Source organism: Macaca thibetana, chromosome 15 (genome assembly GCF_024542745.1).
Source record: "Macaca thibetana thibetana isolate TM-01 chromosome 15, ASM2454274v1, whole genome shotgun sequence".
In the NCBI taxonomy this organism is placed as follows: domain Eukaryota; kingdom Metazoa; phylum Chordata; class Mammalia; order Primates; family Cercopithecidae; genus Macaca; species Macaca thibetana.
Window position 1 is genome coordinate 74806430 of NC_065592.1, and position 27824 is coordinate 74834253.

The 27824-nt window shown below is 40.9% G+C and overlaps 2 protein-coding genes across 6 annotated transcripts in view; one reads left to right on the top strand and one right to left on the bottom strand.

The window, feature by feature from the left end:
* The window catches only part of KIAA2026 (KIAA2026 ortholog), a 133971-nt gene that overhangs the window by 92083 nt on the left and 14064 nt on the right, over window positions 1-27824 (top strand). Inside the window, exons 10-11 of one of the 5 annotated variants that reach the window (XR_007719885.1) lie at window positions 63-405; window positions 3513-3605. The exons of 1 other annotated variant lie outside the window; for it this stretch is intronic. Coding sequence is in view for 1 of the 4 variants with exons in the window: in XM_050761684.1 (XP_050617641.1) it covers window positions 63-127 (65 nt within the window). In the remaining 3 variants the exon portion in view is untranslated. Of the gene's footprint in view, window positions 1-62; window positions 24065-27824 lie in introns of those variants that run through there. 3 more of the 5 variants (XR_007719884.1, XM_050761684.1, XM_050761687.1) reach the window with 3 other exon arrangements.
* Window positions 10069-27563, bottom strand: MLANA (melan-A). Its single transcript, XM_050761713.1, has 5 exons — window positions 27511-27563; window positions 25906-26007; window positions 20735-20831; window positions 12005-12118; window positions 10069-10372 (listed from the first exon to the last, which is right to left on the bottom strand). The coding sequence occupies exons 2-5, from the start codon at window positions 25980-25982 to the stop codon at window positions 10304-10306; spliced, it is 357 nt and encodes a 118-aa protein (XP_050617670.1). The 5' UTR covers window positions 25983-26007; window positions 27511-27563; the 3' UTR covers window positions 10069-10303.

The following is a 27824-nucleotide window of genomic DNA, read 5'->3' on the forward strand; positions in this document are numbered from 1 at the left end:
AATCAAACCTACTGACCCAAATGTGTAAGCCCTTACAGTTTTAACCTCTCCCTTCCTTGCAGACATGATACATGGGATCGCCTGCACATGGAACAGCAGGAACCACTTGGGAAAACCTGAAATTTAAACTGCTTTAGTCAACTTTATCTGTTGTGATCATTTTCTTTTCTTAGCTCAGTGAGCTTTCTGTTAGTGTTCCAAGCTGCCATCCAACTTTCTTGAACATTTTTTCTCTTGGGAAATGATCAAGTTTTGATAGTAGAAAGTGCTTCTTTCCAAGACTTTCTCGAGGCCATCTTCCTGTGGGCGTCATGCTTCTGATGTTACACAGCTGATGTTTTCATATGAGCTACATTTTCAGACTACAAAGATGCTTATTCAGATGAGAGACCATTTCTTTGAACTGTAAGTGATTCATTTGATTTTCTTTTTAATAGTCCTTGTTTTTCTTCTTCAAGCCTTTTTAAGGAAACATTTAATAGCATCAGTGTATTTCTTCAAATTGTTTTTTGATTTACAGCCTAGAAGTTCTCAATTTTCTGATTTGTCTTTGTCTGATTTCAAGTTGCCATCACCCATGTAATTTTTGCTAAAGAAGACAGGCAAGTATATCACCTTCAATTTTAAAGGGCTCTCTTTATCATTTACAACTTCTTTATGTTTTCAAGTTGTCAAGCATTTTTTTCCTTCGTTTCTCACACTTTGTATTCCATTTCATAGCTTCTTGGGATAGCGCTTTTAGATTTTCCTAAAAATGAGTGTTTTCATCCAAACGATCCATTATTTCCTTCTGAAAGTTCTTCTGAGACACTTTGAAGATGTTTTTGGCACTGGTTACTTGAGATTGAGGGATTTCGATGCATCGTCAAGTAACTGTTGAACCATGAAATGAAAGTTTAGAGACTCCCTTCTGTTCTTTTTTTGAGAAGGCCTACAATATTCTCAAGTGACAAGTAAACCTGTCCAGATATTTACTAAATGCTAAACTTAACATTTTAACTTCAGAGGACTGGTCTTCACCAGAGATAACTTGAAGGCTTCACTGATTTGTATAATCAGTCTAAATTTTCACTGACTTTAACCTGGGCAGAAAATCTTTTGACTAGCTCTTTTTTCCTCCTTAAAGTATGCCTGCTGTTTACTATAAAAACAATCAGAGAGACCATATCAGAATCTCACAGGAAAATGCATAGAGACTTAAGCCTTGTCTTAAGCATCAGTCACCACCACTGAGGGCTGGACAGGAAGGGGAACCCCAGGTTCTATTAAAACAGTGCTCTCTAACTTTGCTCACCATGCAAATAAAGTACTATTATTTGTACAATGAATTTGAGCAAGTGGAAAATGCTTATTGCAGCCAAAGAAGACCAGCCATGAGCTCTGGTCACTCTAGTCCCTACCCTGGCCTGCAGGAAGCTTAGGGGATCAAAGCAGTGCCATGCCATTACCCATTCTCAGCCCACAGGTATGTCAGGGCAAAAAGGAAGGGCACGCTGCAGTAGAGGACTCCTGTACCATGTTTATGGGTGAGATTCATTTTCCTGAGTTCAGGTTTCCTTCAGCAACAGGGAAGCCTCATCCTATCTATCTGCAAAGGTCACGAGGATCTCCCTTCCCTGAAGGCTCCTCTCCTCATTTGTGTTAAGTCAGTCTAGGCTGTTAGAGAATACTGAAGGGTCTCTGTCTTAATATTTCATGAATTTTCTTCAAGGCTGGTTTCCCCCTCCATATAATCCAAGTGTTCTTAGAAGGGGTAGAGTCTCCTTCACTGATGACATGGTAGAAGTCCTACCTAAGCCAATCAGACAAGAGACAGAAAGGGTATTCAAATTAGGAAGAAAGAAGACCAAATTATTCTTGTTTGCTGATGATACAATGTTACATTTAGAAAAACCTAAAGACTCCATGAAAAAACTATTCAAACTGATAAATTCATTAAAGTTGCAGGGTACAAAATCAACATAAAAAAAAAATCAGTATCATTTCTGTATGCCAACAGGGAACAACATGAAAAAGAAATCAAGAAAGTAATCCCATTTACAATAGCTACAAGTAAAATAAAATACCTAGGAATTAAGAAGTGAAAGATCTCTACAATGAAAACTAAAACATTGAAGACAGAAATCAAAGAGAACACAGAAAAACAGAAAGATATCCATTGTTTACGGATTGGAAGACTCAATTATTGTTAAAACGTCCATGCTACCCAAAGCAATCTGCAGATTCAATGCAATCCCTATCAAAGTAACAATGACATTCTTCATAGAAATAGAAAAATAATCCCAAAATTTATATAGAATCACAAAGACCCAGAATAGCCAAAAGAATAGCCCACAAAAGGACCTAGAAGCTGGGCATGGTGGCTCACGCCTGTAATCCCAGCATTTTGGGAAGCTGAGGTAGGCAGATCACTTGAGGTCAGGAGTTCAAGACCGGCCTGGCCAACATAGTGAAACCCCATCTCTACTAAAAATACAAAAGTTAGCTGGGCATGGGGGCACACACCTGTAAGCCCAGTTACTTGGGAGGCTGAGGCACAAGAATAGCTTGAACCTGGGAGGTGGAGGTTGCAGTGAGTTGAGAATGTGCCACTGCACTCTGCCTGGGCAACAGAGAGAGACAGTCTCAAAAAAAAAAAAAAAAAAAAAAAAAAAAAAAAAAAAAAAAAAAAAAAAAGACCTAGAATTGCCAACCTAAGCAAAAAGAACAAAACTGGAAAGATCACATCATGTGACTTCAAATTATACTACAAAGTTACAGTAACCAAAACCTCATGGTACTGGCATTAAAAAAAAAAAGAAAAAGAAAAAGACACATAGACCAATGAAACACAATAGAGAACTCAGAAACAAATCCATATATTACAGTGAGCTCATTTCAACAAAGGTGCCAAGAACATACATTGGGAAAAGGACAGTCTCTTAAAAAAATGGTGCTGGAAAAACTGGATACCTATATGCAGAAGAATGAAACAAGACCCCTATCTCTTACCGTATAGAAAAATCAAGTAAAAATGGATTAAAGACTTAAATCTAAGACTTCAAATTATGAAACTGCTGAAAGAAAACATTGGAGAAACTCTCTAGGACATTGGAGTGGGCAAAGATTTCTTGATTAATACCCTACAAAGCACAGGCATCCAAAGCCAAAATGAATAAATAGGTTCACATCAAGTTAAGAAGCTTCTGCACAGCAAAGGAAACAATCAACAAAGTGAAGAGACAACCCACAGAATGGGAGAAAATAGCGGCAAACTACCCATCTGACAAGGGATTAATAACCAGAATATGCAAGGAGCTCTCAGTGATAATGTAATAACCCAGGCTTCTTGCATCATGTGACCTTCCATCCTTAACACATGGCTCCCAGGGTTGCCCTGCAATTGGTTTCCAATCCAAGGAGTCATCTTCAGAGGTGTGGGTGCCTCTGTGAAGTGGGGAGTAAGTCTTTCTGAATCTGGCACCTTCTATTCCTTTCAAAAATATCTCACTTTTCTAATTTCTTTCTGGCAGACTCAGCCCAAGTCTCTGTGTCCATCACCTGGGAGACTGTCCGAGGAACTCTGTGAAGAAAGTCTTTTCCACAGAGAAATGAGAGCACCCTCAGTGAGTGACAGTCTGGGGGTTTTGGAGGGATGTAGGGTTCAAGCCACAGGCTCCTCAGTGTATAGGATTGAGATTCAACAGAGACCTCGTGGTGAGGGGAGGAGGTACCCAAATGCCTGATGAAGTTTCCTTTGTTTAGAATTCATTTATTTGTTTGAAGTGGGAGAGGTGGAAGCCTTACTTTAAGTGTTAAGACTTGACAGTATCAGAAGAGTGGGGAAATATTTTAGTATTTTGTTAAATGTTGTTTTTTTCGATGTGTGTAATATGTCTCTTTATCCTGTGTTTTCTTTTTCCCCTTTGGTGAAATTTTGTCTTTAGTAGAAAATGATACAGTTATGTTACACTAGTGTTTCTGATGACACAAGATGATTTTTAGGTGGTTTACTGACTCACCGCTAAATAACAATGAATCATATAGTGAGAAAGTAATTTCTTTAAAACTCTTGTAAGCCTTCTGAGTATGTCAAAGACAGCCTTTATCTTTTCTCTGATCCTTGTTAATCTCTGTTTGACAAAGAGAGCAGGTCTCAGGTTCATAGCCTTCTGTGACCGTTAGTATTTTCTTAGGTTAAAAAAAATTACTTTCTGTCCGTTCTCAGATCTCAACCTCTGTGCTGGGAGATCCACTGCTCTCTTCAAAGCTGTCAGACAGGGGCATTTACCTCTCCCGAGGTTTCTGCTGCTTTTTGTTTAGCTATGCCCTGTCCCCAGAGGAGGAGTCTATAGAGGCAGGCCAGCCTCCTTGAGTGGTGGGCTCCACCCAATTCAAGCTTCCTGGCGGCTTTGTTTACCTACTTAAGCCTCAGCAATGGCGGGCGCCCCTCCCCCAGCCTTGCTGCCACCTTGCAGTTAGATCTCAGACTGCTGTGCTAGCAATGAGGGAGGCTCCGTGGGCGTGGGACCCTCTGGGCCAGGTGTGGGATATAATCTTCTGGTGTGCCGTTTGCTAAGACCCTTGGTAAAGCGCAGTATTAGGGTGGGAGTTACCTGATTTTCCACGTGTTGTGTGTCTCAATTTCCTTTGGCTAGGAAAAGGAATTCCCTTCCCCCTTGCGCTTTCCAGGTGAGGCGATGCCTCACCCTGCTTCAGCTCTCACTGGTCGGGCTGCACCCGCAGACCAGCACCAACTGTCCGACACGCCCCAGTGAGATGAATCTGGTACCTCAGTTGAAAATGCAGAATTCACCCATCTTCTGTGTCACTGACACTGGGAACTGGAGGCTGGAGCTGTTCCTATTTGGCCATCTCAGACACCCACACCAAAACCCCATCAGTACATCACCATCATCAAAGACCAAAGGCAGATAAAACCACAAAGATAGGGAAAAAGCAGTGCAGAAAAGCTGGAAATTCAAAAAATCAGAGCACATCTTCCCCTCCAAAGGAACACAGCTCATCACCAGCAACGGAACAAAGCTGGACAGAGAATGACTTTGACGAGTTGAGAGAAGAAGGCTTCGGTTGATCAAACTTCTCAGAGCTGAAAGAGGAACTATGTAACCAGCGCAAAGAAACTAAAAACCTTGAAGAAAGAATGGATGAATGGATAACTAGAATAATCAATGCAGAGAAGACCTTAAAAGAACTGATAGAAATGAATACCATAACATGAGAACTACATGACAAATGCACAAGTTTCAGTAACCGACTCGATCAACTGGAAGAAAGAGTATCAGTGATTGAAGATCAAATGAATGAAATGAAGCAAGAAGAGAAGTGTAGAGAAAAAAGAGTAAAAAGAAATGAACAAACCCTCCAAGAAATATGGGATTATGTGAAAAGACCAAATCTGTGTCTGATTGGAGTGCCTGAAAGTGACGGGGAAAATGGAACCAAGTGGAAAACACTCTGCAGGATATCATCCAGTAGAACTTCCCCAACCTAGTAAGGCAGGCCAATGTTCAAATTCAGGAAATACAGAGAATGCCACAAAGATACTCCTCGAGAAGAGCAACTCCAAGACACATAATTGTCAGATTCACCAAAGTTGAAAAGGAAGGAAAAAATGTTAAGGGCAGCCAGAGAGAAAGGTCAGGTTACACACAAAGGGAAGCCCATCAGACTAACAGGAGATCTCTTGGCAGAAACTCTCCAAGCCAGAAGAGAGTGGGGGCCAATATTCAACATTCTTAAAGAAAAGAATTTTCAACCCAGAATTTCATATCCAGCCAAACTAAGCTTCATAAGTGAAGGAGAAATAAAATCCTTTACAGACAAGCAAATGTTTAGAGATTTTGTCACCACCAGGCCTGCCCTACAAGAGATCCTGAAGGAAGCACTAAACATGGAAAGGAAAAACAGGTACCAGCCATTGCAAAAACATGTCAAAATGTAAAGTCCATCGATGCTAGGAAGAAACTGCATCAACTAACAAGCAAAATAATGAGCTAATATCATGATGACAGGATCCAGTTCACAAGTAACAATATTAACCTTAAATGTAAATGGACTAAATGGTCCAATTAAAAGACACAGACTGGCAAATTGGATAAAGAGTTAAGACCCATCAGTTTGCTGTATTCAGGAGACCCATCTCACATGCAGAGACACACATAGGCTCAAAATAAAGAGATGGAGGAAGATCTACCAAGCAAATGGAAAACAAAAAAAAGCAGGGGTTGCAATTCTAATCTCTGATAAAACAGACTTTAAACCATCAAAGATCAAAAAAAACAAAGAAGGCCATTACATAATGGTAAACGGATCAATTCATCAGGAAGAGCTAACTATCCTAAATATATATGCACCCAATACAGGAGCACCCAGATTCATAAAGCAAGTCCTTAGAGACTTACAAAGAGACTTAGACTCCTATACAATAATAATGGGAGACTTTAACACCCCACTGTCAACATTAGATCAACGAGACAGAAAGTTAACAAGGATATCCAAGAATTGAACTCAACTCTGCACCAAGCGGACCTAATAGACATCTACAGAACTCTCCACCCCAAATCAACAGAATATACATTCTTCTCAGCACCACATCGCACTTATTCCAAAATTGATCACATAGTTGGAAGTAAAGCACTCCTCAGCAAATGTACAAGAACAGAAATTATAACAAACTGTCTCTCAGACCACAGTGAAATCAAACTAGAACTCAGGACTAAGAAACTCAATCAAAACCACTCAACTACATGGAAACTGAACAACCTGCTCCTGAATGACTACTGGGTACATAACGAAATGAAGGCAGAAATAAAGATGTTCTTTGAAACCAATGAGAACAAAGATACAACATACCAGAATCTCTGGGACACATTTAAAGCAGTGTGTAGAGGGAAATTTATAGCACTAAATGCCCACAAGAGAAAGCAGGAAATATCTAAAATTGACACTCTAACATCACAATTAAAAGAACTAGAGAAGCAAGAGCAAACACATTCAAAAGCTAGTAGAAGGCAAGAAATAACTAAGATCAGAGCAGAACTGAAGGAGATAGAGACACAAAAAACCCTCCAAAAAATCAATGAATCCAGGAACTGTTTTTTTGAAAAGATCAACAAAATTGATAGACTGCTAGCAATATTAATAAAGAAGAAAAGAGAGAAGAATCAAATAGATGCAATACAAAATGATAAAGGGGATATCACCACTGACCCCACAGAAATACAAACTACCATCAGAGAATACTATAAACACCTCTATGCAAATAAACTAGAAAACCTAGAAGAAATGGATAATTTCCTGGACACTTACACTCTCCCAAGACTAAACCAGGAAGAAGCTGAATCCCTGAATAGACCAATAGCAGGCTTTGAAATTGAGGCAATAATTAATAGCCTACCAACCAAAAGAAGTCCAGGACTAGACAGATTCACAGCCGAATTCTACCAGAGGTACAAGGAGGAGTTGGTACCATTCCTTCTGAAACTATTTCAATCAATAGAAAAAGAGGGAATCCTCCCTAACTCATTTTATGAGGCCAACATCATCCTGATACCAAAGCCTGACAGAGATACAACAAAAAAAGAGAATTTTAGACCAATATCCCTGATGAACATCGATGCAAAAAATCCTCTATAAAATACTGGCAAACCAAATCAAGCAGCACATCAAAAAGCTTATCCACCATGATCAAGTGGGCTTCATCCCTGGGATGCAAGGCTGGTTCAACATATGCAAATCAATAAACATCATCCAGCATATAAACAGAACCAAAGACAAAAGCACATGATTATCTCAATAGATGCAGAAAAGGCCTTTGACAAAATTCAACAGCCCTTCATGCTAAGCACTCTCAATAAATTCGGTATTGATGGAACGTATCTCAACATAATAAAAGCTATTTACGACAAACCCACAGCCAATATCATACTGAATGGGCAAAAACTGGAAGCATTCCCTTTGAAAAGTGGCACAAGACAGGGATGCCCTCTCTCACCACTCCTATTCAACATAGTATTGGAAGTTCTGGCTAGGGCAATCAGGCAAGAGAGAGAAATAAAGGGTATTCAGTTAGGAAAAGAAGAAGTCAAATTGTCCCTGTTTGCAGATGACATGAATGTATATTTAGAAAACCTCATCGTCTCAGCCCAAAATCTCCTTAAGCTGATAAGCAACTTCAGCAAAGTCTCAGGATACAAAATCAATGTGCAAAAATCACAAGCATTCTTATACACCAGTAACAGACAAACAGAGAGCCAAATCGTGACTGAACTCCCATTCACAATAGCTTCAAAGAGAATATAATACTTAGGAATCCAACTTACAAGGGATGTAAAGGACCTCTTCAAGGAGAACTACAAACCACTGCTCAGTGAAATAAAAGAGGACACAAACAAATGGAAGAATATACCATGCTCATGGATAGGAAGAATCAATATTGTGAAAATGGCCATACTGCCCAAGGTAATTTATAGATTCAATGCCATCCCCATTTAGCTACCAATGACTTTCTTCACATAATTGGAAAAAAACTGCTTTAAAGTTCATATGGAACCAAAAAAGACCCCGCATTGCCAAGACAATCCTAAGCCAAAAGAACAAAGCTGGAGGCATCAGGCTACCTGACTTCAAACTATACTACAAGGCTACAGTAACCAAAACAGCATTGTACTGGTACCAAAACAGAGATATAGACCAATGGAATGGAACAGAGCCCTCAGAAATAATACCACACATCTACAGCCATCTGATCTTTGACAAACCTGTCAAAAACAAGAAATGGGGAAAGGATTCCCTATTTAATAAATGGTGCTGGGAAAATTGGCTAGCCATAAGTAGAAAGCTGAAACTGGATCCTTTGCTTACTCCTTATACAAAAGTTAATGGGTGCAGCACACCAACATGGCACATGTATACATATGTAACAAACCTGCACGTTGTGCACATGTACCCTAGAACTTAAAGTATAATTTAAAAAAAAATTACTTTCATTATCTTCATTTTTATACTTATCCTCTACTATGGAAAATGATACTGGTTTTCCACTTAGTATGGCAATAGAAATTAAAGCCAAAACAAAGTTTAAACGAGCTGCCTGAAAGATAAATATTAGATAAATAATAGTGTAGGTGATATGTTGATGTGGCCAAAGGAAAACAAATTGCAATGTTGCTATGCAAATAATGACACCATTCCAGAATATCTGATCCTTTATGATTTCTTCTGCACATTCTCGTGAGAGGGATTTGGGAACCCAAGAGAGCTAAATTGCCATAGGTACATTTAAGGCAGTACATAGTAGCTTTTACTTATTTAAATCCTTCTACCAATTTCTGGTTTAATAGAAAATGCTTGTCATTAGTTAGGATAGCATTGAGCCTTGAAGTGAAATGTAATTAGACTGCATTATATGTCTTACCTATGATATAGGGTCTGGCCAGGTGTGGTGGCTCATGTCTGTAATCCCTGCACTTTGGGAGGCTGAGGTGGGCGGATCACCTGAGGTCAGGAGTTTGAGACCAGCCTGACCAACATGCAGAAACCCCATCTCTACTTAAAATACAAAATTAGCCGGGCATGGTGGCGCATGCCTGTAATCCCATCTACTCGGGAGGCTAAGACAGGAGAATTGCTTGAACCTGGGAGGCGGAGGTTACGGTGAGCCAAGATCGCGCCATTGCACTCCAGCCTGGGCAACAAGAGCAAAACTCCCTCCCACTACGCAAAAAAAAAAGAAAGCTGTAGGATCTTTACAATATATTATTATAGTGTAATAGAATTTTAGAGCACAAAGAGACATTGCTGACATGTTCTTGATCAGATAAATAGGCCAGTCAGCTCTTTGTCTTAAACCTATAGAAGTATCCTTTGTGAGCACCCCATAGTAAAGACTCACCTGGAACAATTCTGTGTACAGTTCATGTTGGTCAAGGTTTCAAAACCTGACTAGTTTGTTGTTAGCCAAATTTCAAGTAAAGAGAAATGGGATGGCCCAGGAATACCCACTTGAATTCTATCTCTCAGAAAATAACACCATGGATTTACTAACATTACCTCTGGCACAGATAGTATCATGCATTGCAACATTTATTGATGGAGTTTTCCCAATTTAATATTTCTCATTGTTTCCTCACATGATTAGTACTGCTAGCTGACCTACTAAAAATTTAACACTGACTTATCATTAGAGATGGCGTGCATTTTTCCTACACCATTCCAAAGGAGAACATTAAATGTCTATATTAAATTCAAGCAAAAGTGTGAGAGAAATAATTTCAGCATGTCTCAGGTGTCTTGCTGGCTCTTAAGGTGAATAAGGTGGTGGTGACTGTTCTGCAGAGAGTTTCTCATAAGCAGGTGGAGCATTGGGAACCTGTGAGAACAAGAAAGGGAGAATTTGGTCTTGGTAACAGTGTATATGTTTCTAGGAAAGGGTTAAGTTAAAATAGTTAACATATTTATAGTTTCCCTGTGGACTGAAATTTCTAAGTGTTCACATATAATTTCTGCCCAGTGAAGTAATTGTTAAATTTCACAAGTTTATATGCTGATTGTTGGGGGCAAGAGTAGAGAAAAATAGGGTTAAGGGGTTCCCAAAATCTCAAAAGCTTAGCTATACCTGGATTTTCCATGACAGTAAAAATCTCAAGCCCTAACAAACAAATCATTGAATGCTATTTACCGACACTATATACATTGCATCTTTACCACAGAGATCCTTGTAATTGTGTCTAAAGGCACATTGACACTACCAAATATAAAACAAGAGGATATTGTATCCAGAATAAATGTGTCAGGGCTTCATTTAATGCTCACAACAATTCTGGGAGTGTTTTTATTGTTTTCATGTTACAGAATGGGAAACCAGAGCACAGAGAGGTTAACTCGCTTGCCCATTGTCACACAACTAGTAAGTTGTTGAGGTAAGAATCAAACACAGTAATCTGGCTCCAGAGTCAGTGCTCTCAACCATTATACTGTGTTGTATATGTACTAGTGCTGTCCAATAGAAATATGGTACGTAATTTTATTTTATTAATTTATTTTTGAGATGGAGTTTCACTCTTGTTGCCCAGGCTGTAGTGCAGTGGCACTATCTCGGTTCACTGCAACCTCCACCTCCTGAGTTCAAGTGATTCTCCTGCCTCAGCCTCCAGAGTAGCTAGGATTACAGGTGTGCACCACCACGCTTGGCTAATTTTTGTATTTTTAGTAGAGACAGGATTTCACCATGTTTGCCAGGCTGGTCTTGAACTCCTGAGATCAGGTGATCCACCCACCTCGGCCTCCCAAAGTGCTGGGATTACAGGTGTGAGCCACCATGTCCGGCCATATGTAATTTTAAAATTTCTAGTAGCTACATTTAAAAAAAGAAACATGTAAAATTAATCTTAAAATGTTTTATTTAACCTAATATTATCAGAATATTTATTTCAAAATGAATCAATATAAAAATAATTAATGAACCATTTATCTTCTTTTCCACATACTAATATCTTTGAAATATGGTATGTATTATAATACATCTTATTTTAAACTCCTATAAGTGTTCAGTTGCACCACGTGACTAGTGGCTAAGCCATCAGACAGCACAGCTCTATACAATAAATAATAGGTACTTTATCCCTCCCCTCTGCATATATCTACATCCATTAAAAAGGCAAGTATGACTAAAAACATAAAAGAATATTGTATCCAGGACTAAGTTCTTCCTTTGGATCTTACATGTAGGGCTCTCATTATTGACCCTGGAAACTCTGGGTATGTGACAACACAATTTAAGAAAATCCCTGTGCTTCCCTTGTTTTTTGTTTTTATTATTATTTATTTTTTATTCTCATAAAATACACAAAAAAGTTGCCATTTTAACCATTTTTAGGTATATATAGTTCAGTGGCAACGAGTACATTCACATTGTTCTTGCTTTTTAAATCGAAATCATTGTATTCACTTGAGTTAAAAACAGCCATTCATGAAAATACCCTTATGAAGGACCTCAACCTACCACAGGTTCACAATTTTTCTCTTGAAGAGACAGTTTGCTGTCCTGATGATCAAACCCTTCTTGTGGGCATCTTCTTGTTAAGGCGCATTGAGTGCCAACATGAAGACTTTTATCCTGAAATGTAAATTGATAAAGGTGAGTGGGAAGAAGAAGTAACTGAATCCATTTTAGAAAAGAGAAGGGAAGCCAAAGTTTTAAGAATGAGTTTTAATCTAGGTTCTGCCACTTACTTGCTGTGTGCCTTCAGTCTCATCACTTTGCCTCTCTGAATTCTGAGTTTGCATCTAGGAAGATAATACCCACCTACCTCTCAAAATTGTTGTGGGAATTAACTAGAGGTAAAGCTCTAGTGCAGTGCCTGGGACCCAATAGGTGGTCAAAGAATATTTCTGAAGGGAAGGATAAGAAGACTGAATCTACAAAAGGAACACTCTTATGAAATTATCCATCAGTAGTGAAGCAGAAATAAAGACTTTGTCAAACAAAAATTGAGGGAATTCGTTGCCAGTAGACCTGCCTTGCAAGAAACATTTGAAGTTCTTTAGAGAAAAAGAAAATAACATAGGTCAGAACCTTGTATCTACATAAAGGAAGAACATCCAAGAATGAATAAGTGAAGGTAAAATAAAAACTTTTTTTTTTTTTGAGACAGCGTCTCACTCTGTTGCCCAGGCTGGAGTGTAATGGCGTGATCTCAGCTCACTGCAACCTCTGCCTCCTGGGTTCAAGCAATTCTCCTGCCTCAGCCTCCCAAAACTTCCTTTTTCTTTCTTTCTCTCTTTTTTTTTTTTTTTTTTTTTTTTTTTTAGGAGACATGATCTTGCTAAGCTGCCCAGGCTGGTCTTAAACTCCTAAACTCAAGCAATCCTCCTGCCTAAGCCTCTGAGTAGCTGAGACTACAGGCATGCACCACTGTACCCAACATACTCATCTTAGTTGATTTAACAGATAATAGTTTGTTCAAAAATGAATAATAGCTACAGTGTATTTAATTGTGTATGCTTATATACACTTGAAATGAATAACAGCAATGATACAAGGGAAAGGAATGTTAACAGAAAGAAAAAAACTGCAAAATACTTTAAAGAGGTTTATTATGTGCCAATATGAATGACCATGGCCAGGAGAACAGTCTCAAGAGGTCCTGAGAAAGTGTGCCTGAGGTGGTTGGGTTATGATTTGGTTTTATACATTTCAGGAAGGCAGGAATTGTAGGTAAAAATCATAAATCAATACACAGAAGGTATATTTTGGGTCAGCCTGAAAAGGCAGGACATCTCAAAGCAGAGGCTTACAAGTCACAGGTGAGTTTTAGGGATTCTTTAGTTGGCAGTTGGTTGAAAGTTCAGCTCTGTCTTAAGACTTGAAGTCAGTATAAAGGAATGCTTAAGATAAGGGAGTCTGCAGTCTGTCACGTGATGCTATACCAGAGTCAATTTGGAAAGTAAACCACATTATACAGGGTTAATTTTTTTAAAAAACAACATTTTATGGTTTGAAGGGCGTGATTTAACCCTTTCCTTGCATTGTCTTGTTCCTAATTTGATATTGCCACAAAGAGTTAATTCTGTCAGTCCTATAATCTCTATTTTAAAATTAATGCTAGTCAGTTGTACCTAAAACTCTAAAAGGGAGGGTGTATAATGAGGCATCTCTCATCTCCCTTCCCATCATGGCCAAGACTCAGTTTTTCAGGTTTCCCTGGGGTCCCCTTGGCCAAGAGGGGGTCCATTCAGTTGGTTGGAGGATGTAGGTTTTGTTTTTAGTTTACAGGAGGAAGGAATTAGGATTATTTTATTTTAAGATGCTCATAATGCCTATGAAATGGTATAGTGTTATTTGAAAGTGGGCTTGAATTAGTTGTAAATGTTTGTTGCAAACTCTAGGGAAACCACTGAAAAAAAGTAAAAAAGAAGTGTAAGGCGGGGCATGATGGCTCATGCCTGTAATCCCAGCACTTTGGGAGGCCGAGACGGGCGGATCACGAGGTCAGGAGATTGAGACCATCCTGGCTAACACAGTGAAACCCCGTCTCTATTAAAAATATAAATAATTAGCCAGGCGTGATGGCAGGTACCGGTAGTCCCAGTTACTCAGGAGGCTGAGTCAGGAGAATGGCGTAAACCCAGGAGGCGGAGCTTGCAGTGAGCCAAGATCGCGCCACTGCACTCCAGCCTGGGCAACAGAGCGAGACTCTGTCTCAAAAAAAAAAACAAAAGAAGTATAACTGGACTGGGCATGGTGGCTCACGCCTGTAATCTCAAGCACTTTGGGAGGCTGAGGCAGGCGGATGGCCTGAGCTCAGGAGTTCGAGACCAGCCTGGCCAACACGGTGAAACCCCATCTCTACTAAAAATACAAAAATTAGCCAGGCATGGTGGCGCACACCTGTAATCCCAGCTACTTGGGAGGCTGAGGCATGAGAATCACTTGAACCCAGGAAGTGGAGGTTGCAGTGAGCCGAGATCACACCACTGCATTCCAGTCTAGGTGACAGAGCGAGACTCTGTCTCAAAAAAAAAAAAAAAGTAAGTGCATAGAGAAAGATATACCATGCTAACACTAATGAAAAGAAAGTAGGAGTTCCTATATTAGTTTCAGAAGGAGAAGATTTCAAGGAAAGTCATCAGGAATAAAGAGGGATATTACATAATGATAAAGGTGTTCATTATCCAAGAAGACATAACAACACTTAACATGCATGTACCTAAGAACACAGCATCAAAATACATGAAATAAAAACTGATAGAACTGCAAGAAAAAGTAGTTGCATCCACTATGAAGTTGGAGTTATAGTTGGAGGCTTCAACATCTCTCTATCAGAAATAGACAAAGCCAGCAGGTTAAAAATCAGTAAGGACTAACTCATTGTGTGAGGCTAGCATTACCCTAACATCAAAAACAAAGATATTACAAGAAAAGAAAACTACAATTCATTATCTCTCATAAATATAGATGCAAAAAAATCTGAACAAAATATTAGCAAATCAAATCTAGCAATGTATAAAAGTGGAACTCAACAAAATCTTCGATTAGATATAATAGACATCTATAGGCTACTTCATCCAATGACAACAGAATACACTTTCTTTTCAAGCTCAGAACATTCACCAGGATAAACCAAATTCTGGGCCACACAACACATCTTAACAAATTTAAAAGAATAGAAATTATACAATGTTTGCACTTAGACTATAATAGAATTAAAGTAGAAATCAATACAGAAAGATAACTGAAAAATTCCCAAACACTTGGAGATTAAACAACACACTTATATATAACACATGGGTCAAAGGAGAAATCTCAGGAGAAATTTAAATATATTTTGAATTAAATGAAATTAAAATATGATGTCAGAATTTGTGGGATACTGCTTGGCAGTGCAAGCAGTATTTAAAGGGAAATATATAACATTGAATGTGTATATTAGAGAATGAGAAAGATCTAAAATCAATCTAAGCTTTCACCTTAAGAAAATAAAGAGGACAGCAAATTAAATCCAAAGTAAGCAGAAAAATAAAAATTAGAGAAGAAATCCATGAAATTGGAAACAAGAAATCAGCAGAGCACAATGACTCATGCCTATAATGCCAGCACTTTGGGAGGACAAGGCAGGAGGACAAGGCAGGAGGACTGCTTGAGGCCAGGAGTTTGAGACCAACCAGAGCAACATAGTGAGACTCTGTCTCTACAAATTAAAAAAAAAAAAAAGAAAATTAGTCAGATGTGGTGGCACATGCTATAGTCCTAGCTACTACGGTAGCTAGCTGTAGTCCTAGCTACTCAGGAGGCTGAGCCAGGAGGATTGCGTGAGCCCAGGAGTTCAAGGTAACAGTGAGCTATGATTTTGCCACTGTACTCCAGTCTGGGTGACAGAATGAGACCCTGTCTCTAGAAAAAAAAGAAAGTCAGTAGAGTAAATCAATGAAACCAAATGCCGATTCTGGGAAAAGATCAATAAAATTGATAAGCCTTTAGCCACGCTAAGAAGAAAAAAGAAGGCACAAACTGCTATTATCAGAAATAGTAATGGACATTAAAAGGATAAGCAAGAAATACTATGAACAACTATGCTCACAAATCTGAAAACGTAGGTGAATGTAACAGTTCTTTGAAAGACACAATCTGTCAAAATCCACACAAGAACTAGACCATCTGAAGAGATTTATATCTATTATAAAAACTGATCAATAATAACTTTCTAAAACAGAAAGCACCAGACCCAGATGAGTTCAGTGGTGAGTTCCACCAAACATTTAAGAAAGAAATTATACCAGTCCTCTATAACCTCTTTCACAAGATTGAAGCAAAGGGAATAATTTGTAACTCATTGCTATGAGGCCAGCATTACCCTAATACCAGACAGATATTGCAAAACAAGAAAACTACAGCTCAATATCTCTCATGAATATAGATGCAAAAAATCTCAACAAAATATTATCAAGTTAAACTAAAAATGTATAAAAGGAATTACACACCATGACAAAGTGGGATTTATCCCAGGTATGTAAACCTGGTTCAATATTGAGAAATCAGGCCAGGTGTGGTGGCTCACGCCTGTAATCCCAGCACTTTGGGAGGCCGAGGCAGGTGGATCGCTTGTGCTCAGAAGTTCGAGACCAGCCTGGGCAATATGGTGAAACCCCATCTCTACAGAAAATACAAAAAAATTTAGCCAGGCGGTGGTGGCTTGCACCTGTGGTCCCGGCTACTTGGAAGTTTGGGATGGGAGGATCACCTGAGCCTGGGAGGTGAAGGTTGCAGTAAGCTGAGATTACACCACTGCACTCCAGCCTAGGGGACAGAATGAGACCCCATGTCAAAAAAAAGAAAAAAAAGAAGAAGAAGAGAGAAATGAATTATTCTGATGCATCAATAGACTAAAGAAGAAATTCGCAAGATTGTATCAATAGATGTAGAAAAAGCATTTGAAAAATCAAACACCCATTCATAATTTAAAACTCTCAATAAATTAGGGATAGAGGGAAACTTACCCAAGTTTGCTGAAGAATATCTAGGTATAAAAAATTAACAGTTAACATCATACTTGAAGCTTTTCTGCTAAGATCAGGAACAAGGCAAGGATGTCCTGTCTCACCACACCTTTTCAACATCATACTGGAAGTCCTAACTAATGCAATAAACTGGAAAAGGATTTAATAGGTGTACTGATTGGGAAGAAAAAAAATAAAACTGCCCTTGTCAATTTTTCTTTTTCTTTTTTTTAAAGCCTCTCACTGACCATAGGATAAGAGTATGATCCACTCTACCAGTTCACTGCCAGTTTTCTGTATTTACATTAAAACTGGGTGTACATTTTAAAATACGGATTCCCGAATCCCACCACCAGAGATGATCCCAGAATCTGCCTTTTAGCAAGGACCCCAAAGTATTCCAGTGCAGGTGACCACTGACCATGCATTGAGAAACACAGTGCCTTGACACATGAGTGTAAACTGAGCTGAGAGCAAGGGCTATGAAATTCTCCAAGAATCAAAAGTATTTTGTCTTGAACTTCCAAGTGAAGATGTAAAACTGCTTAATATAAAAACCACTGTCCAGTTTATTACAAATCATTTCCCACTTCCTCTTGCAGAAACAGGTTGCTACAAAAAGCAGCCTTTCCTTTCAAAAGATGTTTTCCAGGGCTCAGGGGAATTGTTAACCAAAGGAGAAATTTTAAGAGATCTAAATTCCAGCCAGCCTCTCTACTATTCTGTGGTCAAATGGAAATTGAAAAGTAGACATTTCAAGCTTAATGAAGATTGTTAAAGATGAAGTAATTCACATGCCCAAAGCTTATATTTAATGTCATTTATAGCCCTTTACTTTAAAATGAAAATAGAATCACTGAAGACAGAAAGGGAGGTAATTATGTAATTAAATGCAATACTTAATATACTATTTTACATAATTTTGCCTAAACTTAGACTTCTGATCTCCAAACTGGCTTTTCTAGATATATGAAAATCTCAAAATAAGATTTTAATATTAATTTTAAAAATAAATATGGAAATTAAATAAACCAAGAAATTAAACACGTTTCCCTCTCAAAAAGTCTCAGAAACTACAAACCACTGATCTAATCCTGGAGGAATGGAGGCAAAGAGTTTGAATTTGAAACTTACCAAGCAAAATGTTCACAGTGTCTGAGCACATGACATTAAGACTCTCTGTTATTTTTCAGTTGAATGAGTTTAAGATGAGAGCATTGAAGCAGAAAAGAAAAATTATTGTATTTGTGTTCAGTAGGATCAAGCTAATAATTATAGTTAGTTAGGAAATGAGTACCAATATACTGAGTTTGTATAGCTTTAGTTCTTGAAAGACTAAACATGTTTTTGATATACAAATATATAATGAAATCAAAATATAGAAGAAAATATGTATTAAATAAAAATGGATATACATTGTGTTACATCACAGATTTCCAAAGTGTGCGGGTGTACGATAGAGCTAGTGAGTCTTGGAGAAGTTGCATTCTAGTCTCCAAGCAACTCAATGGCAGACAATGGGACCAAGTCCTAATGCCACACAATTAAGTGACTACTATGTGCCAGGCACTGTGCTGGGCGTTGGAGATATGAAGATGAGTAAGAAATATTCTCTGTTCTGGTTCATACATGGGGAAAGTGGAAGGGTAGAAGAGGCAAACAGTAAATAGCCAATTACAAGGCAATGTCATAACCCCATGCTAGAGTTACAAATGGAATTATATGGCAGAGATTAAAGTCCTCCCCTACTAACCTGTTGTGGACAGCCATATGAGCAGGAATTCTATACCTAACTTTCTAACCCAAGGCTTTCCTCAAGTATTTCCTCCAATATTGGAGTCTTGTTCAGATTCATCAACTCCTCCTCCTCCTTCCCTCTAAATGTCAGCACACTAGAGGGCTATGCTCGGTGGGTGTGTCAGCCCCCAAACTTGCCCTGCCTTTTATGGTTTGTATTTGTATTTATGCTCTGGAAAGACAGACATTGGGGAACAGGAGACATGAGACTGCCCAAGTTTCTTGGCAAAGAGGGAAAGAATCCAGAGTTGCATCTCTCACCTTCTCCTTCTCATCAGCTTGCCAAGCTTCAATCCCTACCCCACACCAACCCTCCTCTCTTTCACAGGACCTTTTCCTCTAAATGAAGTGCTTGCTGAATGAGGAATGGGACTTTCCAACATCTTTTGTAAAGATAATTTTTTTCCATTTTGCATCAACCTGAAAAAGCTCTCAGATCTGTAATAACGAGAGAGAGAGAGAGATTGAGATCTATGGAGAATGCTTTTGGGTGTTGAAGTGCTAAAGTGCTACCTAGCTTTGAAGCAAGATTGCTGAAATCTGTAGTTTTTATAGCTTATAAACTCAGTTGATGTTCCCCATTCATGGAGGATACTGGTACCAGAAGACTGGATTGTGTAATTGTGTTCGCTTCCTGCATATTTGGGTAAAAAAGAAAGAAAATACTATTAAAACCTTTGGCCATCTAAGAAGGATGCAGCCTGTTAAAAAACACACAGTGACCTTTTGTGCTGATGCAGGGAGGATGGTTTCCTCATTGCACTGATGATATCCTGGGATGCTTAGTGTAGAGTCAGAAGAATTTGGAATTCACAGGTAACCAGTGAGGAAAGGGGTAAAGAAGCAAGGTAGGAAGACCAGGTCACAAAGTGGAGTAACAGAACCAGCAAGAATTCTCAGAAGTGATAAAACCTTAGGTGTGTAAGAATACTCCTGTTTGCTATAAGGGAACCTCAACCCCCTTCCCCTGTGCCCTATAAACCGTCAGTGCTTAGCTGTACACAACATCCAGGTACCCAAGTTTGCTGTGAGTAGAACCAAAAAGACAGGCGCTATAGTTTGAATGTGTCCCCCAAAATTCATGTATTGGAAATTTAATCCCCAGTGCAACAATGGTGAGAGGTAGGACTTTTAAGAGGTGATTAAGTCATGAGGACTCTGTCCTCATGAATGGATTAATGTTATTGCAGGAGTGTGTTTGTTATTGCAAAAGTAGGTTTGTTATAAAAGTGAGTTTGGGCCGTGTGTGGAGTGTTTCACACTTGTAGTCTCAACATTTTGGGAGGCCGAGGCAGGAAGATCCCTTTAGCCCAGGAGTTTGAGACCAGCCTGGGCAACATAGTGGGACCTCGTCTCTACAAAAAAAAAAAAAAAAAGTTTTTTTAATTAGCCGGGTGTGGTGGCACATGCCTGTGGTCCCAGCTGCTCTGAAGGCTGAGACAGGAGGATGGCTTGAGCCCAGGAGGTCAAGGCTACAGTGACTCATGATCACCACTGTGTTCCATCCCAAGATTTCCTGTTTCAAAAAAAAAAAATGAGTTCAGCTCCCTCTTGCTGTCACTCTCTTGCCCATGTGATGCCTTCCACTATGATGTGACACAGCAGGAAGGCCTCACCAGGTGTGGCCCCTAGATCTTGGAGTTCCCAGCCTCCACAACTGTAAACCAAATGAATTTCATTTATTTATAAATTACAGTCTCTGGTATTCTGTTATAGTCACAGACTAAGGCACAGGGCAAGTTCCTGGTTGGGGTTCATGCCTGAGCAGAAGCAAAGGAAGAGTTGCCAAAGTACAATGTAGCAAAAGAGGCATCAGAAGGTGGAATCAGAGCTAGAGGTTGTAAAGAGGCAATTATCTGACTCTGCAGAGACTCAGAGGAAAGAACTGGAAAGAGGGCCCTGGACCTGGAGGGATTTCAGCTGTGGGAACTATACCAACCATCAAGGCTCTGTATCCATTTCGTCTTCTACAATACCAACAGCCGATGAGCAGTAAGATTCCCAGGATCACTGTCAGGATGCCAATCCCAGCGGCCCTGGCCCAAGAGATAGACAAATCCGCTTTGTCATTGAAACATTGTTCTACATTATGATGAAGCATAAATCAATCTTTCTCTTCATGTGGGCTTTGATTCCCAGAGCAGCATCTCCCAGTGTCCAGGTAGTTTCCCACCTCCCACACTGGGCACCCCACCAGGCCTCCAGCACCTGGATCTAGTGCAGGTCTTTATCTAGGAGCCTCTCAAGTGTGTGCCCACAGGAGCACTGCTAATTGACATGGCCCAGGCACCCAAGTTCCAGGTACAAGAAGAGCCATAGTAACTGGTCTTTATGTGGACAGTGTATTTAGTGGGGCTAAATTATCTTTTCTTCTCATCAGGCTGTTTTAGAACATTTTCTCTAATTCAGCCCACAAAAAGAAAATAGAAATGAACACTGACTCATCTACTAAAAGCCAGGTGCTGTACTAAACATTCATTAGCTTATTCAATTCTCACATCAACACTGGAGGGTAGACACCATTTATCATCCCCTATTTTCACAGATGAGGAAATAAAAGGCCGAGGATACATGACTCACTGGTGATCATACAGAGCTAGCACAAAACAGAGCTTGGATCTGAACCTGAATCCGTCTCAATTATGTTCGTGCCCTCCCTTCCCTAAACTCCCCGCTTTGCTCCTTGCAGCCCTAGGGAGAAGTGTCTGGGCTGAACCTACAGCAAAGCCGTAGCATTACTTATTGAGAAGGATCTTGTCTAAGCAGCAGGGTGCCAATCTGGGGGTCTACACCAGCCTCTTGGGCCCTGTGTTCAGTGACCCCTGGGAAGCATTACAGTTACCACAGAGACCCTGAAAACAGGGCCTGGAGCTGTTCACTCCTGGCAAGCATCTTCAGTTAGCTAACATCTACTTGATCACAGCATGATCAAAATCGACAGAACTGACTCTGTTATCTGTGGTTGTCAACTCACTAAGAAAGTTTCTGCTGAGCTGAGTGACTTATAAGAGACTGAGCAGCTACAGGAGAAGCAAAGTTTAAGGCTTCTCCTGGAGAGACTTTTGCTCAGTACCATCTACTGGACAACTTCTGTCTCAAGGCTGAGGAGACATCAAGCTTATCCTGTCCGTCTGCAAACGGGATGGAGAGAACCATGGGATGACAGTGCTAGATGGAAACTCTGACTTATGTAGGTCAGTCCACCCACTTTATAGATCAGGAAGCTGAGACCTATGAAGATTCTCAACATTACCATCACCATAGTGACTACCATTCATTGAGCACCAATTTGTGCCAGGCACTGGGCTAGACAGCCCCACATATATGCTTTTATTTCATCCTAACCACAGTCCTCTGAGGTAGGAATGGTGTTCATTTTATAACTGATGTTATGCTGGTCAAATGCCCAGGGCTGCACAACCAGTAAGTGGCAGAACCAACATTCACAGCAACTGGCACTGGAAACTTAGCAAGTGAGCACCAGAATTTGGGCCAGATCCAGGTCTCCCAGGCCAGTGCTTTTCCTGCAGAGTCACTCTTTCCTGAATTGAAGCTGTCACAAGTGTGTTCTCATGACTGAAGGCAGCTGATTCAACTCCCAACATGCCTGTGCTCTCATTTCACCCTGTGGCATCCGCTTGAACATCTTGACACAGACAGAGCTCTGTTCCAGCACTTTATGCATCGTCACATGGTGCTCACAACATGCCCAAGTGACTGACAGCGAAAAGCACCAGGGTATGCCACACACATTGGAAGAACCCACTGCCCAGTTTGGCAGGGCTCCTCAGAGTGTCTTCCAAATGTCACCTGCAGCAGAATCACCTGAGATGCACGCTGAGGTGCAGATCATAGGACTCCACCCCTGGCCTACCCAATCAGCCTCTTAGGTGGCAGCACCTAGGAATCTGCATTTTAACAAGTTCCATGGATGACTTGTGTCCACTCAACTGTGAGAACTGCTCTCCACTGAGGTTTCAAAGAGATTGATAATACTCAAAGCAGATATGTAGTCCTTCCTGGCTGGATGTGGGAACTTAATTTGCATCATTCTTCCTCATTCCACCTGCTGGCACAATTGTGAGAAGGATAAATAGTCTCATATCTTAGGGATGCATTGCTTTAATGAAGTTGGCCCTGTTGTGCAGGATCCTGATTTTATGCAAAAAAATTTAAAAAAGAAGATGGCCCCATTCCCCTACCTCCATCCCACCTATTTAAACAAACAGCAACGGGGGCAGGGACTTTTCATGAGAGGAATGAGTTTTGACATTGGTGCCGTATGCAGTTACTTATTTTCTGGACGGATCTCCTTCAGTACCTGCACAAGATCATGATGTTCCATGTATTCAGGGGTTCCTTCACTCACAGTCTGAAGTTAAGTGTTTCAATGTGCTGGAAGCTTTGGCTATCTGACCCTTCTACAGACAGCAAAATGTCAAAAGGAATTACTTTCTCTTTATAGAGGGATGGCTCCCACACATATGGGTTGAGTGGGTATTTTTCTTTTGTGCTGGAATCCAGAGGTTCCCTCCTGTTCTCAAGGAAAATGTCAGATAACCCACCTGACCCTGCTTATGCACATCATTCAAGTTGCAAGACACAGAAAACTTGTGCCTTCAGTCAAGGGATTCCTTCACATGATAATGGTCATAACCCCCTTTGCCCTTTATTAAGACATTGTCCCTCAACTCCAAACCCACCTTTCTATGCTCTGCTCTCTGATGCTGGAACTGGACTCTGCAAATGCCACTTCTCCTTTGCCCACTGGCTCCCATTGGAGTACTCTAGAGAGGGCCTGCAAACCTAGGAGGTCAGGAAGGAGCAGCTCCTTCCAGTGTGCTTCCTGCTCCCGTCATCATCACCCCAGCAATGCTGACATTGTCTGTACATGCCAAGCACCAGCTCGTTTTCTGGCATTCTCAGAGCCAGCTTCATTATGCCCCTCCCCAGCAGAGCACTGGCTGACCAGTGCTCCCACCTCAGAGGCATGAGTATTTGATTCATGCCCCTCACTTCTAAGCTCCGGAGACACCAGAACCAGCCAAACAGAAATCTCTCCTTAGAGATCTGGGTCCCATTTCTGTGGGTTCCCTCCTCCCAATTCTAGGTCCTGATGGCCTCACCCTTCCCTTTGTTCCCCTAGACATAGGGGTAGAAGCAGCATTCTGTGGGTACAGCCTTGGTTACCCCTGTGCCTTCTTTGCCTCCTCAGTCTCAGTCCCATGCCTGTTTAACCAGCTTCTTATATTAAAGTCTGTATGTTGAACCACCTAGTTGGTTTCTTCCTGACTAGAACCTGAAAGTTACCTTGTTCAGGTTGTGGGTACACCTGGCTATGAGGTTCCCCAGCTGGGCGTGATGGCCCTACATGGCAAAGGACAACTCCGCTTTCAGCCTACTGAGCTGACAAGCATCAGCCTCCAGCTTCACACTGAGAGATACTGACCTCTGCCCTAGCCTCTTGTTGGATGGGATTGTGCAAATATTTGCCTCTGCTGGCCTGCAGCATAACACTTAAGAGCATGGACTCTGGGGGCAAGCAGACCTGGATTTAAATCCCAGTGCCACCATGTCTGGCCACACATTTCCTAATTTCTCTAAACCTTTCTTCATTTACAACACAGCAAGAATGATACCCACAGGTGCCACGGGGGAGGGGGTGGGCGGGGGTGGAGCAATAAGCAGAAGTGACGTGTGTCCCTTGAAAGGAATGGTCCTAGCCTGTCCTTCACCTCCTGCTTTCTGTTGGCAAGATGTGGAAGTGATGGCACAACATCTTCAGCCATGGAGACAAAAGCGACATCCCAGGGGAGTAACCAGCAAGAAGAAAAGGAACAGGCCTTGAACTCTTTACTCTTGAATTTTTACACGAGACATAAAACTTTATTTTAAAGAAGAGTCTGTTGAGTGATTATACGGAAGCTGAAACGATTAACTAATACCATGGCCAATGGGCTCCCCCCCCTTAAAGAGTATATTTTTGCTCTCAGGACATTTTCTGAGAAGATACCGCTGCCCTCAACTCCAACTGGCCAGGGATATTAGAGGATCCTATACCAGGGTCTTCTGAGGAAATGCCGAATTCTTCCTCAGTACCTTTGTTGGGTCTTACATCTTGCTGGTCCCTGCGGTTGACTGTTAAAGATGGTTCAACAGCTCTTTCCAAAGAAAGAGCAGGTTCGCAGGGAGTTCTGGACAGACCACATAAGAGGGTATTGTCCTGTTGGAGTCCCACACAGAGGGTGGGGCCTCCCCTGCCCCCACCGCCCAGCACGTACAGAGTATGTCCCTTTCCCACTCCCAGCACGTACAGAGTATGTCTCTTTCCCACTCCCAGCACGTACAGAGTATGTCCCTTTCCCACTCCCAGCATGTACAGAGTATGTCCCTTTCCCACTCCCAGCACGTACAGAGTATGTCCCTGCAGCCTCTGGGTTTTCATCACCACACTTATATTTGCTGAAATTAATCTCATGCCTAACTCTCCCACTAGGTTGTGAGTTTTTTCAAAGATAAAAACAGTATCTCAGGCCAGTATATAATGCTTAGCATTTAGAAATGCTTAATCATATAAATAGTTATTTTTAATTCACTCATAATATCCAACACCTTTCCTTAGGATAAAGTTATGCTGCAAAGGCTGTGACTTCAGTCTTCCTCTCGAGTCTGGCTGTGGGCTGAGTCACATGCACCTGCCCATCATCCTCACTGGCTCCTTGGCAACTCACTTTTATTCTGTCTGCAAACCACCTTCAGGAGCTTGAGTGGAGGAGACAGAACAAGGATTGAGGAAAGAGGCATTGTGACTCTGAACAGATGTTTTTCCACTTGGGAACCTACAGATAAGGCCCAATAGTCAAAGTGCACCCAAAAATGGCAAGATCCAACCTTATACCATTCCCATCTTCCTGCCTATTTGGCCTCAGAGAAGCTTGACTGAGCCCCTTGTAGAAGCACAGAATCTCCTCCCCTTGTTGCCAGGGATGTTACTGTCTGGGGAGATAAACACTAGGGAGATTTATGAGCAGGCATGTGCTGGTGGAAGTCAGCAGGCTGTGTCAGCAAATGGCAAACTGGAAGCCCTGCTGGGTCTGGTCTTGAACTTACTCTTCAGCTGTGATGTAAGAGTGGCCGTGCCCCTTCTTGGGGTAACCATAGATGAAGTGAGCATCTTCTCTTGGCATCTTGTAGGGTCAGGGCACAGGACACCTAACAGAAGAAGCATGTGGGCATCATTAATGCATCCAAAGCCACCCTGTTCATCGTCTCATAAAGACCCACAACAGCATCCTTACTAGATGACCAATATCCACAGTCAGGACCCTTTGGTTTCTCTCTGTGAGGAGATTTGCACCTGCTTCTTTCATTGATATCAAGGGCTTTGACAATAGCTCAGGTTTCTAACCCCTCCTACTAACTAAAGTTCAAAGAAGAAACTACAAATGAAAGCAAAAAGACTCAGTTATTATTTGGTGAAAAAAATGTTCTTCATGTGCCTTCAATTTGACTCTGCACCATAAACTTCTAGAGAAACAAACAAACAATGCATTTTTACTGATTCTCCACCTTCCCTGGCCCAGGGCTGTGGCTAATAAAATAAGAGGAGTTATTTTTCTCCAAAGTTATTATTGGATATCAGTCCACAGACAGACAGAGGCTATGATACATAATGTATATTTCCCAGAGCACCTGTTGCCTGTGCCTTGTGAGGGTGCATGAGGTTGAACGCTGAGCACAGCATCTTCCAGCCCAGCTTTTCAGCAAAGGAAACCACCCCACACAGGGGCTTCAGCTTGTCACCAGGCACTCCACCCAAAACAAGCTGAGGAAGCCCAGGACCTGACTTTATCTAACAATGTGTTTCCCTTTCTACTTAAGTCAATTTCTGCTTCTCTCTGATTCAAGTCCCTTGGCTAGCATTTTTTTTTTTTTAACTAGAACATATACAAATGAACAACAACAAAAACTGTCCATAAACTGCAGTGGCCGTAATTCAAGTATGCTCATTAAAAACCAATAATGGAAGCTCCTTTCCTTGTTATTGTGTATTTTTCTGCTCTCTTACTGTTCTCAGGAATTTCAAAGGTCTGATCCCCATAGAATTATATTAATGAGCTCCAGTTTAAAACAGCAGGGAGGGGTGGGAGAGAAGAGTGGGGATTTCACCACATGACCCCTTTCCACTGGGACATTTTATGTGTAATTTACCCTTCCCAGTTGTAAAAAAAGAAATTAAAGTCAAACTCACTGATCCTCTCAAGTGAATAATATAGGAGTGAACCCTGTGTTCAAAATGACAGAATGGAAACTTAATTCTTCATTAAATTGTTTTCATACATACCATACCTCAAGCTCAGAACCTTGGCAAATGGTTTAACAACAGCAAACGCGCCTCTTACTACTCAGACCAGAAGAAGTGGTTCTTTAAGTGACAGGAGAACACATCTACCTCAGGGAGGCTGCTTCTCCCCGGCAAGCTGCCATCCTGAATAATTGCTTTTCTTCTTGGTAGTCTTAGAGGACTGAGAGAGGATTCAGGAGGAGACTTTGTGAGCCCTCTGAAGTTGGAGACTGACAAACGTTGCAGAGAAATTCTGTTGACGTCACACATCAGTGGGGCAATGAGGGTAGGCAGAGGACTTCACCAGAATTTCCCAAATCCTATTCTGGGAGAAAAGGACTATGATTATAGCAAGAGGGCAATGCTCTTACCTTCCTGAATGAGAGAGTACTCCGTCCGCTGGCTGGCCGCATGTGTGAAGACTGCTTCTCTGGCTCTTAATCTTTTTGACTTATTTTTTTTCCTGGTCTTGAGTCCCATGATAGTCACAGGTTTAGATTTCTGACAGGGTCGTCTGTAATTGCTTAATTGGCATGAAAGAAACCAACTTCATTCCTTCCTTCAAAAAGTCACAGCTGACTGCGGCCTCTGTTTTCCCCAGTCCCAGTGCTCTATCCTAGGGAAGCCATTTATTTTAAATGTTGGCCCCTCCTCCGTAAGACTGCCACATCACATAAAATAAAGG